General features: G+C 35.1%; 1 protein-coding gene across 1 annotated transcript; it reads left to right on the top strand.

Annotated features, from left to right (window-relative positions):
- Positions 1–1066: 1066 nt before the first annotated feature.
- Positions 1067–19260, top strand: LOC128216492 (deoxynucleoside kinase-like). Its single transcript, XM_052923071.1, has 11 exons — positions 1067–1142; positions 2574–2646; positions 3951–4018; positions 4918–4995; positions 5461–5514; positions 6556–6645; positions 8506–8579; positions 9608–9696; positions 13502–13581; positions 14280–14363; positions 17566–19260. Exons 2-11 carry the CDS (start codon positions 2583–2585, stop codon positions 17707–17709), a joined length of 825 nt encoding a protein of 274 aa, XP_052779031.1. The 5' UTR covers positions 1067–1142; positions 2574–2582; the 3' UTR covers positions 17710–19260.
- The last annotated feature ends 3173 nt before the right edge of the window (positions 19261–22433 follow it).

Here is a 22433-nt window from a genome sequence, read left to right as displayed (position 1 = left end):
ATGGATTATTTATCATCTTTGGTGTTTTGTTTATATGCATGTAGTCAGTTAAATGGACTATGTATAGTCAATAACAAATATATAAATTTAGCTTAATCCACACCTTTGTCAAGGTCGCCAATAATTTCTTCGCCCTTCTTCAACTCTTCTTCCATGTCGCCATACTTCACTGCTGATGGCGACGGACGGAAGTGAGTATTCGACTAAATAGTGACAGAAACGTAATCGTTACGTTGCCTCGGATCAGGACCAACTTTATTACTCTTTTTTTCTAAAGCAATTTCCCATATTTTCGCTAGAAATTGATTTTATTGACGAAAATCAAGTAAAAGACAACCTGTCAACAAACAGTCGCTACGCGTCCTTATGGAAATGACGTCAGTGACGTCACGGACCTATAAACCACGGACCTATAAACCGTGGTCCGTGGTGACGTCAAGGAAACCGGACTGTGTTAACAGCTCGCGTTAACTGTTTACCTGTGTGTTTGTTTTTTTCTGATGTTTTACCAGTATCTTAGTCTTTTTTATTTACCATTGTTTATTTATATATGTTTGTGTGTAAATAATGAGTGATTGAGTCGTACAGTCGATTGGTTATACAACTTGCTGTATTAGTGTTCATGTTTCACCATACGTCAGGTTTGGCGTCATGCGATGTGACGTTCATTTAGCTGGCATGCGTGATATTTTGCTTTTAGCACTATTGTGAAGTACCTTCTTTGTATAAGAAATAGTTATCCTAAAAACTTACTATGCTGTTGTTTTTTGCATGGCGACTGGGAGTAGAATTGTTATAGGTCCGAGATGGCGACCAATGGACGAAAAGCCGAAAAAGTTACGGCATACAAAAATGGTTAAATATTAGCACTGCATTCGTCTGTTTGTTATCAATGATCAATCAATTGAACGCCATTTGCTATCGGAAAATAGTCATTCTCCGTGCAGTCGAAAAATGTAAAGAGCAAGGAAAAAACCCATGCAATCGATAACACAACTGTTGTCTGCTTCGAAGTCACTGAACTGATGAACATTCGGAACTCCTCGGCCATTTTATCGAAAACATTGTTTTCGATAAAATGGCCGAGGAGCTCCGAATGAACTGATGAAATGTTCTAATAATTTTCTACATTTTTGAGAGTGGTAAGCGAGACGAATTTAACTGAACATAATAATTGAATCATTATTATTTAGTCAACAATTAGAGACAGCTAGAAAAGTATTTTATTTTACGATTTATCTGAAACAGCGCTTTTCTGAATGTGTACATATTCGGATAGGAAATATTTTTCGGATATTCCTCATTGAGATTCAATATATGGGCCAATCCAAGAAAAAAAATGTTCAAATGTTAAATTGTGAACTTCAAACCATCTTGTGTTTAAATCCCTGAAGCCCAATTAAAAGCGCTTCTTTATTCTAGATTCATAATTTCAAACTATTGTCCGGTTAGCATAGTGGTTTGTGCACTCATTTCTCACCTACATGTAGGTGACCAGGGCTCAATTCCTGGCCTGGGCACATGTGAGTTTGGTTTGTGGTCAACCTAATCGGACAAGTGGGTTTCCTCCGGGTATATCAATTTCCTCTACAACACAAGACAACACTCTCATACAACACCTAGTCTAAAATTATAGACGTGTTATACGGGATTCTTCCAATCCCTAATGTCTAAATGGGTTTGTGCAAAAAACGGGGGTGTTTTGAAAAATATTGAAATTGTATTAAGTGAAGTATTTTATGGTTGAAATTGATCATAAAGGTTTATATTCATATTTTACCATGTAAGTGAAAAGTTATTTTGCACAAAACAAGCATTTAATGCATTAAAACACATTATTTACCTTTCCAATAAAACGAAAGTTGACTGACACAGACAACAATTATGCAAAGCGGAACAACTCGACCCAATCGTAATAACTCGGCCACCTCTGACTAGCTTCGAGATAGACCTCGTAAATACAATCGTAACAACTCGGCCATGGCCGAGATGTTCCGATTGTTTAAAAATTGTGCCCTGAAGCCTTGCAGGTGCCCTTCATGTATACATCGCTATGTTTTGACAGCAAGAAATGAAAAAAACACTTCAAACTCTTAATTATTCGTAGGATATGACATTTTTATGTATTGAACTGATATGTATAATAACATAATCTGGTAATATTTCTTGTTTTTTATGATATTTTTTATATGTTAAATGCTTTAACCTGGAATCCCGATCAGAATAACTACCCACTTTTGATAAACAATTTGTACGTGAAGGATTTGCCATATCAAAAAACGTAAAAAAATCCGTAAACGTACAATTATTTGGACTAATACAACACTGTACCAACCAGAGTGATTAGTATAAGTTGTAAAAGCTTGTTCCACTATCGTTGTAAAATTAAATAAGTTTAAACTGATTTAAACCCAAAAGAGAGTGTCTACTGTCTAAAACAAATAATAAACTTTTTAATAGTTACAATGTACACACACATTTTTGATTTTTCTTTCTCTATAGTCATTATCATTATTTTTCCACAGGTTTTAAAGTTTAAGTATTAAATTAAAAGTGCTGTTTCTTTTGCCTAGTTTTGAGGCATGCCGGTGGTCCATCATTTGTTTCCTAGAGTGCTACAAAGTCAGCTTGTGCCAAGCAGTTTCCGTAAGTTTCACCATACTCTCTGTATTAAGCTCAAATAAATTTAGAAAGAATAAAAACAATGTAATGTCAAAGCTTTCTGCGTTTTTTTTTTATCATGCACAAATTTTATCCTTTATTGATATACATGACATTATGTTGACACTCATGTTAATTAAGGCTCAGAACTGTTTTTCAACTAGGAAAAACAAGCAAAGTTGATGTTTAGCACCTCATCACTCTTGTTAAATCTAGTTGATAAAAAGATGATCTGTATTAATTAATTAGAAAAATGGTTAATGTTATTTTGATCATATATTTTGCAGTCCATTATACAGTTTCAGTGGTCAAAATTAACACAAGCCCGCAAGCCCTGCACTGGTAAAATGTCTTTCAGGCTTGCTCAAATTCTGAATTTTATATAGCAGGGCTTGTTCAAAAATTTGATGCCAAGATATAGTATAAGAATTCGGGCTTGTTGATATAAAAGTCTAATTTCGATGACTGCAGTTTCAGTTTGTTAAAGTTTGTTAAATAAATTTAAGAAGGGTATTGAATCTCTTGTGATCAATATTACTTTGATGTTCATATTTATGTTGCTATAACATATTGCTGCTTTGTTGACTTCATTTGGTTTGCCACTAAACAACATGCTGTCATCACAGTGTATGACATTGTTGTCTTTTTTTTCCAATGTTTTTTTATGTACTGATAAAGGCATAACGACAAAACATAAAGATATATAAAACAACAAAATATTCTGTGATTTTTATATATTTAAGCTGCACTCTTACAGGTTGACCGTTGTGAGTACTTTTTTTTTTGAATGAGCCAATTTTTATTTAAAAAAAAAAATGTCAGGAACTAGTGATATATTTTTTATATGTAAAAAATCAGATCACAGATTTTTATATATATACGGTCGAATATTAATGTTTCATGCTGAATTACTCATTTTTCTTAAAGCATAATTTACCCTTTAAGCCATAAAACATAAATTTTCGACAGTATGAATAACTGCTATCTGAATTTTTTTTCTGCAGTCTTATACCACTGGTTACCAGACATTTAAGAAAAATTGGCTAGTTCTAAGTCAAAAAATACATAAAGTTATCAAAACAGTCTGTGAAAGTGCAGCTTCAAAAAAATACATACATGTGTACATGTAATAAATCTATTGTACCAGAAAAGTTTTTTGTTTATATTAATAGTGCAATTTTGTATAATTCAACATTAACATTTATTAATTCATACATGTTGTTTGAGTATGCCTGATGTTAATTTGAATATAATATTTGTTCTTAAAGTTATATGTTGCTATGTTTCAGGTTTGGTCTGCAAGAGATGGATGTCAGATTCGAGAGGTTGTGAAAGTCAAAGGAACATGAAATTCAATGTAAGGAGATAGAGATTATGTGTATTTGTACCATAAGAAAAAAGTAGCCAGAGTAGTTAAATAAATGTATGCAGCTACAGTATGCGTTACCCTGCTATACGTTATTACATAAACTAAAGGATTTGACCACTTTTAGCTTAAGATTTATGGAAGGATGCTGTACCCTGGCTTTTTTGATAGCAATTTTCTGCCATCATTGAGACAGCATGGGCACCCATACATGCCATATCCCCTGGCCGGGGAAAAAATCCCCCGGAATTTCAACCCATCCCCCTGAGTCCCCCTATTTGTTCATTCCGTGACATTTTACCATCGCATTTACAGCAATGACCATTACAAAAACAAAAAAATGATTTTCTTAATCATTTAATTCTATATTATGAATATAAATACTAACAAACTTAACAGTATCTGGCAGTTGAAACATACTATAACTTCAGTTTAACACACTTCTTAACTGTCAAATGCGTAATATAACAGTTTTTCAAATCCTGATACAATGTGCCTTTTTCCCTGAGCCCTCTGTTCAATTTCTGCAGTACCCTGTTTTTTTAAAAACCTGGCTTAAACCCTGAAAATGTTTATTAAGAACTTGAGGCAAAGGAAAAATAGCCCTAGAATTCCTATTCAACAAGTTTACAACCCAGCCCAGAAAAGGCACTTTCAAATCTAACCGTCCCCCATTAGACTTTTTTAACATAAACAGTTTGAAAAACAACAACAAACTTCTGTCCCCATATAGAATGTCTTTATTTTGCCTTCATAGTTTTTGATTGAATGGATAAGTGTAGTAGGAGGCATTTCATGCTTTATTAAAGGTCATTTTGAAAGTCCTGTCTTAATATGCTACTGGATATCAATTCAAGAAAAATAATATTCTGTGATCATGAAACTTTCAGGTATGCATAGAAGGCAACATTGGAAGTGGTAAAACAACATTCCTGCAACATTTCCAGGATTTGAGACCAATTCTAGAGGTAAGCATTTATGAAATAGGTTTAGTTTCAGTTGTTTATTGCTACAATGTGGATCATCATGTATTAAATTGTTCATACACAAATATACATTGGCAAATTATTTAGCCTTGACCAGAAATAAAAAAAGTTGTTTCATTGAAACTTTGTACAAAAGCTGCATAAAAAAAATACACACATGTACAGCATGGCCCACAACAATGGGTTTATTAAAAGATATGCCCCTCTTTTGAGTGACAAAACAGGGGATCGCTGACGATGGCTCCCGGGACGTTCGCTCTGAGTTGAAATAGATATATAAATAAATATATAAATATATTAATTAAGTGTGAAAAAAATGATGCTTTTTTAAAGTCATCAAATTAACATTGACGTTCGCTCCAGGCGCTCTTGTTTTGGAACTGAAATAGACATAAAAATAAATTATAAATCTATTGATAAATGAAAGATTCCTTTTGGCTTTTGCAGGTAGTCGAGGAACCAATCGATCAATGGCGAGACTTTGGAGGCGAGAATCCCCTTGTAAGGAGAAAATTAAAAGAAATAAGTTGACTTATTCTAATAAGGGACTTTCTCCAAATGATTTATCTGATGGCATTTTTTTCTTTCATGATATTGATTTTCATGGATAAATATCAAACAACAATTGTATTATATATTTTCATTTTGAACAGAATCCTTTAAATCAAGATTTTAAATCAGTCAATTTTTATGCCCCCCTTCAAAGAAGAGGGGTATATTGCTTTGCACATGTCAGTCGGTCACTAGGTCAAAGTGACCTTGAATGCTAAAAGCCAAACAAGACAATTCCTGGACCTATGGTCATCAAACTTGACATGAAGGTTGGGCATGACCAGTAGATGACCCCTGTTGATTTTTGTTTTTTTGGTCAAAGGTCACAGTGAACTTGAACACAAAATGCTTGTCTGTGTGATAACTTGACACTGCCTGCACCCATGGCCCTAAAACCTGACTTGGAGGTCCATGCATATTTCTTTCAATTGTCCAAATAAACCTGACAACATGGCGCTGAGGGGGTGGGGGTGTCGTAATGTTTGACAAACATCTCTTGTTTAAAACAAATATGCTGTTATTAATCTTTTTCATCAAAATAAAAGAGTTAATATACAATGTATCTCATAAGAAAAGTGTCCTTTGTGATTTCACAAAGCAATAAATAAATCCCATGCAATTAAGTGGATGTGTCTAATGTTTAGTAATGTTTAGTTATGCTAAGTGTGTTTCTTGGCCAAAATAAGGTTCATAACTCTAAGAAAAAACAAGTAAACTTCGGCGGTCTTTTCATCCCCTGTGTTAGAAAACTAATTTCAACGTACATGCTATTCTTGTTCAAGTCGAAATCAAGGATGCAGCGTGATTTGCTTGTTTTAAAGATTTGCTTGTTTTACCAAGTAAGTCATTTTAAAATGTAAATAGATTAAATATGTATAAGATTATTGTTGTGTACACTTTTACACACATCTTTTCAAAGAAACATGGATTTGAATAAATACTTTTTAAACATTTTGTTCAGTAAATTTTCATTTTGCATCTATATTTCAGGCTCACCTGTATTCAGATCCAAAAAGATGGTCGTTCACATTCCAGTCCCTCGTTACACTCACTTTGCTAAAGAAACATGATCATCCGCAGGTACATTCTTTTTTTTTTTGTACTCTTAAGCAGTGGTTGTAATATGTCAGAGCCCGCAAGCGAAATGACATTACTATTGACCCGTAGCATAACTATAACATTGTAATTTAACCAAAACATTACTTTTATATGGCTATAAAACGATGGTAACATTGCTATATAAAAAAATGGCATGTCAATAAGATGGCTATAAAGCCATATCATGACTTCAACATGAGTATTAGCCATATTATGGCCCATAACACGACAATAACATGGCTATAAAACTATAACATGTCTTGAACATGCCTACAAATACATAGCATTCCTATTTAGTGGCTATAAAGCAGTAACATGTCTTTAACATGGCTATAATACCTTACCATGACTTTAACATGGCTGTAAAACCATAACATGACTTTAGCATGGCTATAAAACCATGGCATGACTTTAACATGACTTTTACAAACATAGCATGTCTATAATGTGGCTATAAAACTATAACATGTCTTTAACATGGCTTTAAAACCATGGCATGACTTTAACATGGCTATAAAACCATGGCATGACATTAACATGGCTATAAAACCATGGCATGTCATAAACATGACTTTTACAAACATAGCATGTCTATAATGTGGCTTTAAAACTATAACATGTCTTTAACATGGCTTTAAAACCATGGCATGACTTTAACATTGTTATAAAACCATGGCATGTCTTAAACATGGCTATAGAAACATAGCATGCCTATAATGTTGCTTTAAAACCAAATCATGTTCTTCACATGGCTATTTAACGATTTACTATGGCTTTTAACCCATAACATGTTTTTAAAACAGAACATACAGTCGAAACTCGTTATGTCAAATTTGTCGGGACCTAGGGAAAAAAGACGAGATAACGAACATTTGACACAAACTAATTACAAAAATATCACCAATCCCAACACATTTGAGAGTGATTTATCTCCGCCATCTGACTTCTGCAATTGATTGGTCTTGTTACCGTCGTGAAAACAGCAAACGCATTATTGAAAAATAAAGCGAAAAAAATGATTTTTTTGTGTCAAATTTATTTAAATCACGTTTATGGATTACACAAAACAGATATAAAACCACAGTTACATACACTTGTACTTTGTATGAAAACAGTATAGCACATATGACAGCAACTTAAATAGTACTTTGTAAGAAAACAGTATAGCACATATGACAGCAACTTAAAATAGTGCATTTGTTATGACTGTTTGATTTGTTCATGCAGTATAGAGAAATTTCTTTGTCACGTAAATTTCAATGTTGTTGAATTTTCCGCTGATGTCATCAGCGTCCTTGTGCGGTTCAATGAATAGCTTGAGCAATAAATGGCTCTTTAATCAAAAACTAAAAAAAACACTTTAATTATTCACATTTACCAATAAACCTCCAATTATGACAGTTTGTTATTTTGACAAGCACGGTAATCTAGCATGATCCGCAAACCGTCCTAACTATTTTCGCACCTACAACTCGATCTACAGTTCGACATAAAAAACAAGGAAAATGTGTGAAATTCGACCACATGGACTGAAATATGAGGTTGACATAGCGAAAAAATCGAAATATATGTATCGACACAAACAGATTTATTTTATATAGAATAAAAAGGAATAAATTAGAGACCGGAGAAAAAAGTCGACACAACCGGAAAGTCGAGATATCCGACGTCGACATAGCGAGTTTGAACTGTACCTTTATGGCTTTTAAATCATGTTAACTTGTCTTTAAAACAATAACATGTCTTAAACGTTTAACACCATAACATTTCTTCAACATGGCTATTCAACCATAACACGGCTTTAAAACCATAGCATGCCTTTAACATATGTTTGTTTTTCAGACAAAGCCATTGAGAGTGATGGAACGGTCCCTGTACAGTGCCACGTATTGTTTCATTGAAAACCTTAAGAACAGGTAATATATAACTCTGTATTATATGTCTTACATTATACCACAAATATTTGGTTTGGTTATATTCACTTTTCCAACGTACATTTTTTGCTAACTTAAGATGTGGAACTTTTATTGAATACATAAAAATCTTTCTAGTCAAGCTTTCCTTACGAATTGAACATTTATTTGTCAGATGACCTAAATATGACACTGAAAGTACTTACAATACTCAGAATTCAGGCACCCTTGTGAACTCAGTGGTTTCAGAGAATATAGTGAACATTCTAAGCACTTACTATTTTGTAGATTCACCCTTTATTAAGGAAACCTACCCACAAATAAGCTCGCTCTCGGATAGCTCCATTAAAGATGCACTCTTACTCCCGAATAAGATTTTCCACAATCAATACAATTGTTTTTAAATACCAAAAAGGATGACTAAACGAGGAAATAATGATGCTTATAAAGGATACCGAGTTTAATTTGAAAGAATGGTGCAGAAAATACAGTATTTCTACCTTATGAGACAATAGTAGATAACAGTGAATCTTTAAGCACTCACCAATCATTTAATATTTTTGCATTTTCAGCTATTAAATACACAGTTTCAATCTTGCTATCAGCAATTAATATTTTCCATAAATGCACTATTTAGAAAGTAGATAAATGTTTATTACTCAAAATATATGTTTGGTACACATGTGTATGTATTAATTTTGAATAAGAGTGTCACTTTAAGCTTAATATTAATGTTGATGCCTGATTTTACAAGTACCTCAAATTAATGACAAAAGTACATTAAACATAAAGTTATGACAGTTTTGTGTTAGCTTTTTATAATGTATTCAGGAAAAAAAGCTCCCAAAAAATCTACCTACGGACCCATATTTTTCAGGCCTTAACCAGAAACAAATATATGTTTTGTTTGGAACTAAAAGCTGGACTATACAGACGAAAGAAACATAAACTAAACTGGAAATGATGAAAATGACAACGTTACTGTAAATGGTTCTAATACATTATACATGTACTCTTTGTCTCCGTTTCAGTGGACTTTTGGCAGATGTCGAATACAATGTGCTGACAGGGTGGTTTGACTTTCTGTTGAAACAGGGCAGAGTCAGTGTGGATCTTATAGGTAAGAATATATACATATTGTTTAATATTGGCAGTATTAGGGCAGAGTCAGTGTGGATCTTATAGGTAAGCATATATACACATTGTTTAATATTGGCAGTATTAGGGCAGAGTCAGTGTGGATCTTATAGTTAAGAATATATTCATATTGTTTAATATTGGCAGTATTAGGGCAGAGTCAGTGTGGATCTTATAGGTAAGAATATATACATATTGTTTAATATTGGCAGTATTAGGGCAGAGTCAGTGTGGATCTTATAGGTAAGAATATATACATATTGTTTAATATTGGCAGTATTAGGGCAGAGTCAGTGTGGATCTTATAGGTAAGAATATATACATATTGTTTAATATTGGCAGTATTGGGGCAGAGTCAGTGTGGGGCTTATAGGTAAGAATATATACATATTGTTTAATATGGGCAGTATTAGGGCAGAGTTAGTGTGGATCTTATAAGTAAGAATATATACATATTGTTTAATATTGGCAGCATTAGGGCAGAGTCAGTGTGGATCTTATAGGTAAGTATGTATACATATTGTTTAATATTGGCAGCATTAGGGCAGAGTTAGTGTGGATCTTATAGGTAAGAAGATATACATATTGTTTAATATTGGCAGTATTAGGGCAGAGTTAGTGTGGATCTTATAGGTAAGAATATATACATATTGTTTAATATTGGCAGTATTAGGGCAGAGTTAGTGTGGATCTTATAGGTAAGAATATATACATATTGTTTAATATTGGCAGTATTAGGGCAGAGTTAGTGTGGATCTTATAGGTAAGAATATATACATATTGTTTAATATTGGCAGTATTAGGGCAAAGTTAGTGCGGATCTTATAGGTAAGAATATATGCATATTGTTTAATATTGGCAGTATTAGGGCAAAGTTAGTGTGGATCTTATAGGTAAGAATATATACATATTGTTTAATATTGGCAGTATTAGGGCAGAGTTAGTGTGGATCTTATAGGTAAGAATATATACATATTGTTTAATATTGGCAGTATTAGGGCAGAGTTAGTGTGGATCTTATAGGTAGGAATATATACATACTGTTTAATATTGGTAGTATTAGGGCAGAGTCAGTGTGGATCTTATAGGTAAGAATATATAAATATTGTTTAATATTGGCAGTATTAGGGCAGAGTCAGTGTGGGCCTTATAGGTTAGAATATATAAATATTGTTTAATATTGGCAGTATTAGGGCAGAGTCAGTGTGGATCTTATAGGTAGGAAGATATAAATATTGTTTAATATTGGCAGTATTAGGGCAGAGTTAGTGGGGATCTTATAGGTAAGCATATATACATAAAAAAATATTATTTAATATGGGCAGTATTAGGGCAGAGTCAGTGTGGGTCTTATAGGTAGGAATATATACATATTGTTTAATATTGGCAGTATTAGGGCAGAGTCAGTGTGGGTCTTATAGGTAAAAATATATTCATACTGTTTAATATTGGCAGTATTAGGGCAGAGAGAGTGTGGATCTCATAGGTAAGAATATATACATATTGTTCAATATTGGCAGTATTAGGGCAGAGTCAGTGTGGATCTTATAGGTAAGAATATATACATATTGTTTAATATTGGCAGTATTAGGGCAGAGAGAGTGTGGATCTTATAGGTAAGAATATATTCATATTGTTTAATATTGGCAGTATTAGGGCAGAGAGAGTGTGGATCTTATAGGTAAGAATATATACATATTGTTTAATATTGGCAGTATTAGGGCAGAGTTAGTGTGGATCTTATAGGTAAGAATATATACATATTGTTTAATATTGGTAGTATTAGGGCAGAGTTAGTGTGGATCTCATAGGTAAGAATATATACATATTGTTTAATATTGTTAGTATTAGGGCAGAGTAAGTGTGGATCTTATAGGTTAGAATATATACATATTGTTATGCCCCCTTTTGAAAAAAGTGGGGTATATTGTTTTGCACATGTCGGTCGGTCGGTCGGTCTGTCTGTCTGTCGGTCGGTCGGAATACCAAATGGTTTCCGATCAATAACTTGAGAACGCTTTGACCGAGGGACCTCATACTTGGTATGTGTATTGGTCATCACCAGCAGATGAACCCTATTGATTTTGAGGTCAGTGGGTCAAAGGTCAAGGTCAGTGTGACCTTTACATGAAAAACGGTTTCCGATCAATAACTTGAGAACGCTTTGACCCAGGAACCTCATACTTGGTAGGTGTATTGGTCATGACCAGCAGATGAACCCTATTGATTTTGAGGTCAGTGGGTCAAAGGTCAAGGTCAGTGTGACCTTAACATGAAAAACGGTTTCCGATCAATAACTTGAGAACGCTTTGACCCAGGGACCTCATACTAGGTAGGCTTATTGGTCATGACCAGCAGATGAACCCTATTGATTTTGAGGTCAGTGGGTCAAAGGTCAAGGTCAGTGTGACTGTAAGCTGAAAAAAGGTTTTCTGATTGTCCATATTTTATTTAAGTGTCCAAATCCTACTAACAATTTGGCTCCCAAGGGGGCATAAATGTTTCACTAACATCTCTTGTTTAATATTGGCAGTATTAGGGCAGAGTCAGTGTGGATCTTATAGGTAAGAATATATTCATGTTGTTTAATATTGGTAGTATTAGGGCAGAGTCAGTATGGATCTCATAGGTAAGAATATATTGGCAGTATTAGGGCAGAGTTAGTGTGGATCTTATAGGTAGGAATATATACATACTGTTCAATATTGGCAGTATTAGGGCAGAGTCAGTGTGGATCTTATAGGTAAGAATATATACATATTGTTTAATATTGGCAGTATTAGGGCAGAGTCAGTGTGGATCTTATAGGTAAGAATATATACATATTGTTTAATATTGGCAGTATTAGGGCAGAGTCAGTGTGGATCTTATAGGTAAGAATATATTCATATTGTTTAATATTGGTAGTATTAGGGCAGAGTCAGTGTGGATCTTATAGGTAAGAATATATTCATATTGTTTAATATTGGCAGTATTAGGGCAGAGTTAGTGTGGATCTTATAGGTAGGAATATATACATACTGTTCAATATTGGCAGTATTAGGGCAGAGTCAGTGTGGATCTTATAGGTAAGAAGGTATACATATTGTTCAATATTGGCAGTATTAGGGCAGAGTTAGTGTGGATCTTATAGGTAGGAATATAAACATACTGTTCAATATTGGCAGTATTAGGGCAGAGTCAGTGTGGATCTTATAGGTAAGAAGGTATACATATTGTTTAATATTGGCAGTATTAGGGCAGAGTCAGTGTGGATCTTATAGGTAAGAATATATACATATTGTTTAATATTGGCAGTATTAGGGCAGAGTCAGTGTGGGGCTTATAGGTAAGAAGGTATACATATTGTTTAATATTGGCAGTATTAGGGCAGAGTTAGTGTGGAACTTATAGGTAAGAATATATACATATTGTTTAATATTGGCAGTATTAGTGAAGAGTTAGTGGGGATCTTATAGGTAAGCATATATACATAAAAAAATATTGTTTAATATGGGCAGTATTAGGGCAGAGTCAGTGTGGGTCTTATAGGTAGGAATATATACATATTGTTAAATATTGGCAGTATTAGGGCAGAGTCAGTGTGGGTCTTATAGGTAAGAATATATACTTAGGTACGAAGATATTGTTTAATGTTGGCAGTATTTATGCCAATGATTTAGTGGCTAGTATTTATAGATATATGAAATTCTTATTAAACAGTGATTATAATTTTACAAACGTCCAAAAGTATTGGAGTCACTTGAAAGGCTGAAGAAATGTTGTTATATTGGTATTTGTTTTTTCAGTATATCTTCAAACATCCCCTCAAACCTGTTTTGAGAGAATACAGACTAGAAATCGACCAGAGGAAAGAAACATTACCTTGGTAACATTAGAAGATTTATCTACTATATAAATACAAATACTTTAAATACTTGAAAATGTATAAAATTAAAAAAAAAATGTTGCATTGATCAATTCATTTTTGTATTTGAGTGCAGTACACAGTTAAACGGTATGGCTGTGCCAATTGATTGTTTTAGAACAAATGGAATGCATTTTAATTTCATTTCTTGATAAAACAACTATGTTAGCCAGAATTGAATACCATGAAGTGAATTTAGTGCACTTAAGAGAACTACAATGACTTGGTATAAACATTTGCTTAAATTATTTTAAGTTTCTGTCTCAAACAAATATTGCGACAGGACAGACACAATATCCATACAACGCATAGTGTTAACTGAATATCTGATTCAATATCTGAAAATATACTTCTGCAGTTCTACGCAAATGATAATTTAGATGCTATTATAAAGAAAATGGGATTATTGATAGCTAAAAGTAATTTATATTGGAATTTGCGTATGAAATTAAAGCAATACTATGCTAGTCATTTAATCTGTGGGAGCTCAACGCTTCTGAATGCTTGTATAAAGATAATAGCATGATACTGGACTCAAACAGCTGTAAGTGATACAGCCCAAAAAGATCAAAAGACTAACATCATATTTCCTGCATAACTATATCGCCCATTTGTTGTTTGAAATGTATCTTTTGAGAGGAAATCCATTTTTATCGCAGGATTACCTGAACCAGTTACATGAGTTACATGAGCGGTGGTTAGTTAAAAAATCTGACAGAAAACTGATAACACCTCCAGTCTTGGTAAGTGTTTGTTTGACTGTTTTGCTGGACAAAGTTTTGTTAAATGTATGGTGTTTATAAATTTTGTACTTTGTTCTCTCTTCAAAACCTTTTGAGGAAGTCATTAAGGTGTTTAGTTGTACGTTTGGCAATATTATATATGGTATAAAAGTGCACTATTTCTGATCTAGTGTCTATGAGTAAAATTGGAGTTTCAATATAAGTTTTCACTGGTGCAATAACATTTCTAATATCTTAAAGAATTGAAGTTTCTTTGGTAAAACTGTGTATTTAATTTTTATGCCCCCCTTCGGTCGGTCGGTCGGTCCGTCGGTAGACCAAAGCTTGTCCGAGTGATAACTTAACGATTCCCGGACGTATTGTCATTAAACTTCACATGAAGGTTGGGCCTGACCAGTAGATGACCCCTATTGATTTTGGGGGTCATTGGGTCAAAGGTCAAGGTCACAGTGACCTTTAATGGTAAAATAATTTTAAAGCTTGTCCGAGTGATAACTCAACAATGCCTGCACCCATGGCCCTCAAACTTGACATGGAGGTTGGGCCTGACCAGTAGATGACCCCTATTGTTTTGGGGGGTCATCAGGCCAAAGGTCAAGGTCACAGTGACCTTGAATGATAAAAGGTCGTCCGAGTGATAACTTGACAATGCCTGCACCCATGGCCCTCAAACTTGACTTGGATGTTGGGCCTTACCAGTAGCTGACCCCTATTGTTTTTAGGGCTCATCGGGTCAAAGGTCAAGTTCACAGTGACCTTGAATGGTAAAAGGTTGTCCGAGTGATAACTCAACAATGCCGGCACCCATGGCCCTCATAATTGAATTGGAAGTTGGGCCTGACCAGTAGATGAACCCTATTGTTTTTGGGGGTCATCAGGCCAAAGGTCAAGGTCACAGTGACCTTGAATGGTAAAAGGTCGTCCGAGTGATAACTCCACAATGCCTGCACCCATGGCCCTCAAACTTGACTTGGAGGTTGGGCCTGACCAGTAGCTGACCCCTATTGTTTTGGGGGCTCATCGGGTCAAAGGTCAAGTTCACAGTGACCTTGAATGGTAAAAGGTTGTCCGAGTGATAACTCAACAATGCCGGCACCCATGGCCCTCATAATTGAATTGGAGGTTGGGCTTGACCAGTAGATGACCCCTATTGTTTTTGGGGGTCATCGGGCCAAAGGTCAAGGTCACAGTGACCTTGATTGGTAAAAGGTTGTCCGAGTGATAATTTGACAATGCCTGCACCCATGGCCCTCATAATTGAATTGGAGGTTGGGCCTGACCAGTAGAAGACCCCTATTGTTTTTGAGGGTCATCGGGCCAAAGGTCAAGGTCACAGTCACCTTGAATGGTTAAAGGTTTTCCGTGTGATAACTTGACAATGCCTGCACCCATGGCCCTCAAACTTGACTTGGAATTGGGCCTGACCAGTACATGACCCCTTTTGTTTTCGGGGGTAATCTGGCCAAAGGTCAAGGTCACAGTCACCTTAAATGGTAAAAAGTTGTCCGAGTGATAACTCGACAATGCCTGCACCCATGGCCCTCAAACTTGACTTGGAGAATTGGCCTGACCAGGAGATGACCCCTATGGTTTTTGGAGGTCATCTGGCCAAAGGTCAAGGTCACAGTGACCTGGAATGGTAAAAGGTTGTCCGAGTGATAACTCCACAATGCCTGCACCCATGGCCCTCAAACTTGACTTGGCGGTTGGGCCTGGCCAGAAGATGGTCCCTATTGATTTTAGGGGTCATTGGGCTAAAGGTCAAGGTCACAGTGATCTGGAATGGTAAAAGGTTATCCGAGTGATAACTCGACAATGCCTGCACCCATGGCCCTCAAACTTGACTTGGAGGTTGGTCCTGGCCAGAAGATGGTCCCTAGATTTAGAGGTCATTGGGCCAAAGGTCAACGTCACAGTGACCTTGAATGATAAAAGGTTGTCCGAGTGATAACTCAACAATGCCTGCACCCATGGCCCTCAAACTTGACATGGATGTTGGGCCTGACCAGTAGATGACCCCTATTGATTTTAGGGGTTAAAGGTCAAAGTCATAGTGACCTTGAAAGCGAACTCGACAATTCCTAGACCTATGGTCATCAAACTTGACATGAAGGTTAGGCCTGCCCAGTAGATGATCCCTATCGACTTTAGGGGTCATCAGACCAAGGTCAATGTCACAGTAACCTTTAACGCTAAAAGGTTAACAAATATTCTCCCACTGATATCTCAACAATGCCTGAACCTATGATCATTAAACTTGACATGGATGTTAAGCCTGACCAGTAGATCACCCTTATTGATTTTAGGATTCATAGAGCCAAAGGTCAAGGTCATAGTGATCTTGAATGGTAAAAGGTTGTCCGAGCGATAACTCAACAGTGCCTGAACCCATGGCCTTCAAACTTGACTTGGAGTTGCATCTGACTTGTAGATGACCCCTTATGATTTAAGGGGTCATTGGGTCAAAGGTGAAGGTCACAGTGTCCTTGAACGAAAAAAACTTGTCTGTGTGATAACTTGACAATGGCTGCACCCATGGCCCTCAAACTTGACTTGGAGGTTGGGCCTGACCAGTAGATGACCCCTATTGATTTAAGGGGTCATTGTATCAAAGGTCAAGGTTACAGTGACCTTGAACGAAAAATGCTTGTCTGTGTGATAACTTGTCAATGCCTGCACCCATGGCCCTCAAACTTAACATTTAGATTTTTGGTGACCAGCTGATGACTACTATGGATTTTGAGGTCATAGAGTCAAAGGTCATGGTCATAACACACTCTATCCTCCAACTTTGAATGGTCATAATCTTAAAACTGCCTCAACGGCATACAATGTTAGCGACAAATCAGCTGTCATTTCGGTGCATGCATATTTCATTCAATTGTCCATATAATCCTGACAACATGGCGCTCGGGGGGGGGGGGCATAATGTTTGAATAACATCTCTTGTTGTAGTTGATTTAAGTTAATTGCTGGTTTCTGTTTCTCTGCTGCGTCTATTGGTGTAAAAAGTTTTAACTCTAGGTTTGCCAGTTAAAACTTTAAACTGCAAATGTATTATGGTGTACAATGTTTACATTGACACTCATTGCCTTGCAAACATTCTGGCATAATCAAACAACAACGCTGATTATAACTCGTCAGTGAACAGACTCAAGGGTCTTTTTATCACATCACTTATTATATGTATGCATATTTTCAGATCATTGATGGAAACAAAGGCAAAACGGACGTTAGAACATCGTTTGCTGATGTAAAAAGTGAAATACTCAAGGCCATTCCAAATGTTAGTTCTAGACTTGAGGACAAGGAAGAAAATACTTCGACAGCAATGCATTTGACCTGATCTGATTCTTTGCAAATTATTTTGAAATGATGGACCACTTTTTGCTCTCATTTGAGTGGAATGAAAGTGTCAATCAAAGTATCTAGTGAACTTTTGAAACGGGAAACCACATTTTGGTCTCATTCGAGTGGAATTGAACTGCTGAAGCGGGGGACCACATTTCGCTCGTATTTGAGTGGAATTGAAGTGTCACTGGAAGTTTCTAATCAGCTTTTGAAAAAAGGGACCATGTTTTACTCTTATTTGAGTAGATTTGAAGGGCTTGGAAAATCAACTTATTGAGTCAACTGTTGCGATGAGGGTTCATCTCTTAATTGTGTTAAGTCAGATATGCCAATCAATACATATATAGGCTTCAACTGATTGTTTTCGCGAGCAAATACTTGTTCAAAGTTAAAGCAGGGTAAAGAAATATTTAGAAACATTTATGGACATTACTGGATCATTCTGTAGTTGTGCTAATGAAAACTTGCAAGTTTACTTTTCTTTTTATTTGGCATTTATTTATATGAGGAAATATTTTATGACCTTTATGATAATTTTGGTGTACAAAAAACCTGTGTTGAGATATTTAATTCCAATAATTGTTCATTTGTGATTGTACATTTTAAACATTGAATCCAGATAAGCAGACATGAAATTAAGGTAGCCAATCTGCAATTGTCATTTTAAGACGCCAGGTGACCGCATATTATTTAAGTATCATTTGAAGGGAAGTTAGGTCTAGAGAAAGAATTATATAAAAGCAGTGTATCAAAAGTAGTATTACTATTAAGCTTTTTTGATTATAATTTTTTAATGATAAAAGATTGCAACATTGGCCAGCTTCTGTAGGATTTCAGTTGAAATAAAGAACAAAAATATCAACTGAAGTAACTTCATGTACAATGTGTTTTTAGTTGGTTATTATTTTAGTAATCAGCAAGTAGTAGACGCTCTACTCTGGTACCTAAAATATATATGAACACATGTAATTGTCATCAAAGTACAACATTACCGCTATTGACACGATATAATCAATAGCTTATTATGAATCTGGTACCTTAAACATTCTGTTTTAACAGAGTATTATTGTGCATTTTATTCAAACAATGTGTTCATATTGAACTCTCCACAATTTATATTTATCTATTTGGTCATATGTTGTCTGTTCCATGTTGTACATTTGTATATTGCTAGTTAAGGCTGATAAAATGTGGAGTAATAGAAAACATGGCAATAATTATAACTGTTGTAACTGTTGCGATTTACAAGTGACATGGTATGTGCAACTTCAATTCTCTGTGTGGTTTCACAACGTTGTACAAATTGTAGCATACAATATAAACTTAGTTATATAAGTTTGTGGTTGAGTTATTCTTTTTCAGTCTCGTGATGAAAAACGACCTTTGGTGGATTCATTGGATGTGCTCTCTTAAGGTTGTACTTTTACATGTAGCTTAACATAAATAATACATTGTTTTAAAATGAATGATCTATCTTCTATGAAGAAATATTGTTATGTTAAGGACAATCTGATCACGAATCATCTCGTATTAATAAACATGTAAATTGAAAAGTGTTTATATTGTTTTCTTTCATGCTTTTCGATGAAATATAGGGTTTTAACAGTGGAATAACAACAGTGAAAACATCAATTTGATATTTTCATTAAAAAATAAGGAGTGATAATATCAACGTTCAGAACTACTTTTAAATTCCTTTGTAGTTACTTTCCTTGATCAAAACGGAACACTTCACTTTGAACCAGTAAATGTTGGCAATAATATGTTTAAAATTTAAAGAAATGTTTTTATAAATTTAAATAAATGTATATTTGGAAATTAACAACTTACCGTTTATTACCAGTTATCCCGTTTTTCAAACATTTTCTTGATCTTGTCGCTGAATGTTCGAACATTTGCTTTCATACCAAACAAATTACAGACGAAAACAACTGTCCGAACATAAATATAATTTTATATCCTCTTTCTTATGTATTTTGAACTGTTTGTCGTTGTAATACGTAAAATGTGCTTCCCAGAAAATCCGCACAACGATTTACAGATAATCCGGTATTTTTTACTCCACCTATGCCTCAAAATTTGTCAACAAACTAGCGTGGCATTCACTCTTTACATAAACCTGTTTTCAAGCGAAACAGACTGGTCTCTGACAGAAAGATGACTGAATAGCAGTCGTAAACAAAGAAATATGTTTAAAATACAATGAGAATCCGCATTTGTTTTGCTAACACAGTTGACCTTCCAAATTTTCATTCATTTAATGTCAGCGTAGTAATTTGGTTATGTATTCATGCCCCACTTAAAATCAAAGTGTTTTGGTTATTTTTTGGAACATATGTGCACTTACAAAACATCATTGATTACTGTTCATAAAAGCTTTGCACTAAAAACGAGCGAATAATAAACTATAAGAATGAATAGCAAAGATCTATTTCTCAACAAACCGGAAATATAAAAGTTAACAGCTATAATTTTGCGTGAGGGGTGCCCCACGGGTAGCGGCGCAAATAACACCTTTTTTTCAAAAAAGGGGGTAATTAAGAAATATATTAAAAAACTAATAAAACTCCGAATTAAGCATAAAAGAAACCCATGATCATAGTGGCTTCGCCACTCGTGAAAATATGTTTTTCTATTACACTCGTGAAATAAAATACGATCTTACACTGAAATAAACAAATATCTTCTATATATTTGTTTGTGCCAACAGGCCATGAAAACCTAAATCAACATGCATTAAGTCGTCGATGCTTGCCAAGCGAGATTACTACGTAGGACGTTTATAAACATAAAAAGTGTTAAAGTACCGTGTCCCTCAGTTTTAGGGGAAAAGTTGGAAATTTAAAATCAATACTCTCAAAAGAAGAAAAAAAGTCCGTTCTAATTGAAGACTTCGTTATCAATTAAAGTATATCTTTTTTTTTATAAAACACACACAGTACTTGACATTTAATCGTGCAACATGGAAACTATCGAATGCATTCTTCTGCAATCATGAGCACAGTCCCTTAGTCGGAGCTGTATGTTTGACAGCATCAGATACACACTAATAAAGAATTGTTGTCATTAGCGTTAAAATGATCATTTTTCCAGCGTTATTGTGACATAATATGATACTCTGTTTCCGGTAACGGTCGGATCGTTCGGACTCCACATACTTTCACCAGCTCAACTGCCACAGGCCCCGATAAAGACATCCATCACGTATTTCATTCTTTAAATTAAACCAAATATGTTTGTAAAATGTTGACGTCCTAACCACGTTTCACATGTTTATTTAACAAGACCGCATGCGTTTAGTTCCGTGACTGTCGATGTTGTACGTGAGATGTAAGTCTTAAGTCTAATGGAGGCTCGATGTTAATCCTGAGATGTACGGCTCAATCTTACCGAGATGTTTTGCAAGATATGTTAGTCTCAATCTAACAGAGACTGTCGATGTTATACTTGAGATGTACGTCAAAATCTAACCGAGCTGTCGATGCTGTACGTAAGATGTAGGTCTATATCTAACATAGACTGTCGATGTTTTTCGTGGGATGTAAGTCTCAATCTTACCGAGACTGTCGAGTTTATACGTGAAATGTTAGTCCCAATCCTTCCGAGACTGTCGATGTCGTGCATGAGATGGAAGTGTCAATCTAACCGAGCTGTCGATGTTATACCTAAGATGTCGGTCTGATCTAACCGAGCTGTCGATGTTTTATGTGATATGTAAGTCTCAATATAACCGATACTGTCGATGTTATAAGTGAGATTAAGTCGCAATCTAACCGAGAATGTCGATGTTATACGTGAGATGTTAGTATCTATCTTACCGACTTGTTGATGTTAAACGTGATATGTATGTCTCAAGTCAAACGGAGACTTTCGATGTAATACGTAAGATGTTAGTCTTAATCTAACCGAGTTCTTGAGGTTAAACGTTACCTGTAAGTCTGAATTTAACGGAGACTGTCGTTGTATACGTGAGATGTAAGTCTAAACTAACCGAGCTGTCAATGTTATATGTTAGATGTAAGTATCAATTTAACCGAGACTGTCGATGTTATACGTGAGATGTAAGACTCAATCTAACCGAGCTGTCGATGTTGTACGTGAAATGTATGTCTCTATCCTACCGAGACTTTCGATGTTATACGTGAGATGTATGTCTCAATCCTACCGAGACTGTCGATGTTATACGTGAGATGTAAGACGCAATCTAACCGAGCTGTCGATGTTGTACGTGAAATGTTAGTCTCAATCCTACCGAGACTTTCTATGTTATACGTGAGATGTATGTCTCAATCTTACCGAGACTGTCGATTTTATACGTAAGGTGAAAGTCTCATTCTTACTTAGACTGTCGATATTCTACGTTTAATGTATTTTGTGCTATGGAGATTCTATCCTTCAAAAATTTAGTATACGTTCACAATCTAGTATGCATTCCTTAGAGACAAGTTACGTATTGTTTATTTGCACTCAATCACCAACATTAAATTAAGAGATTATTTTATTATTTCTCGATTGCAATTCACTTGACTGTGTGTAAAGCATACAAGTGATGAATTAATCAAACTGATGTTGTTCTGAAAGTAATAAGTGCCAAGGTGTTAATTGACGCCAGATCGAGTTTAATTAAGCGTTTTTTTCGCTTCTTTTTTCATGACTTTACAAAAAAGAGACATTACAATAAAAATACATTAATATGCTCGCTTAAATAGGCAAAATGTA

Source organism: Mya arenaria, chromosome 14 (assembly GCF_026914265.1).
Source record: "Mya arenaria isolate MELC-2E11 chromosome 14, ASM2691426v1".
In the NCBI taxonomy this organism is placed as follows: domain Eukaryota; kingdom Metazoa; phylum Mollusca; class Bivalvia; order Myida; family Myidae; genus Mya; species Mya arenaria.
The sequence above is the reverse complement of the archived record's forward strand: the minus strand, read 5'-3'. Positions and strand labels throughout refer to the sequence as shown.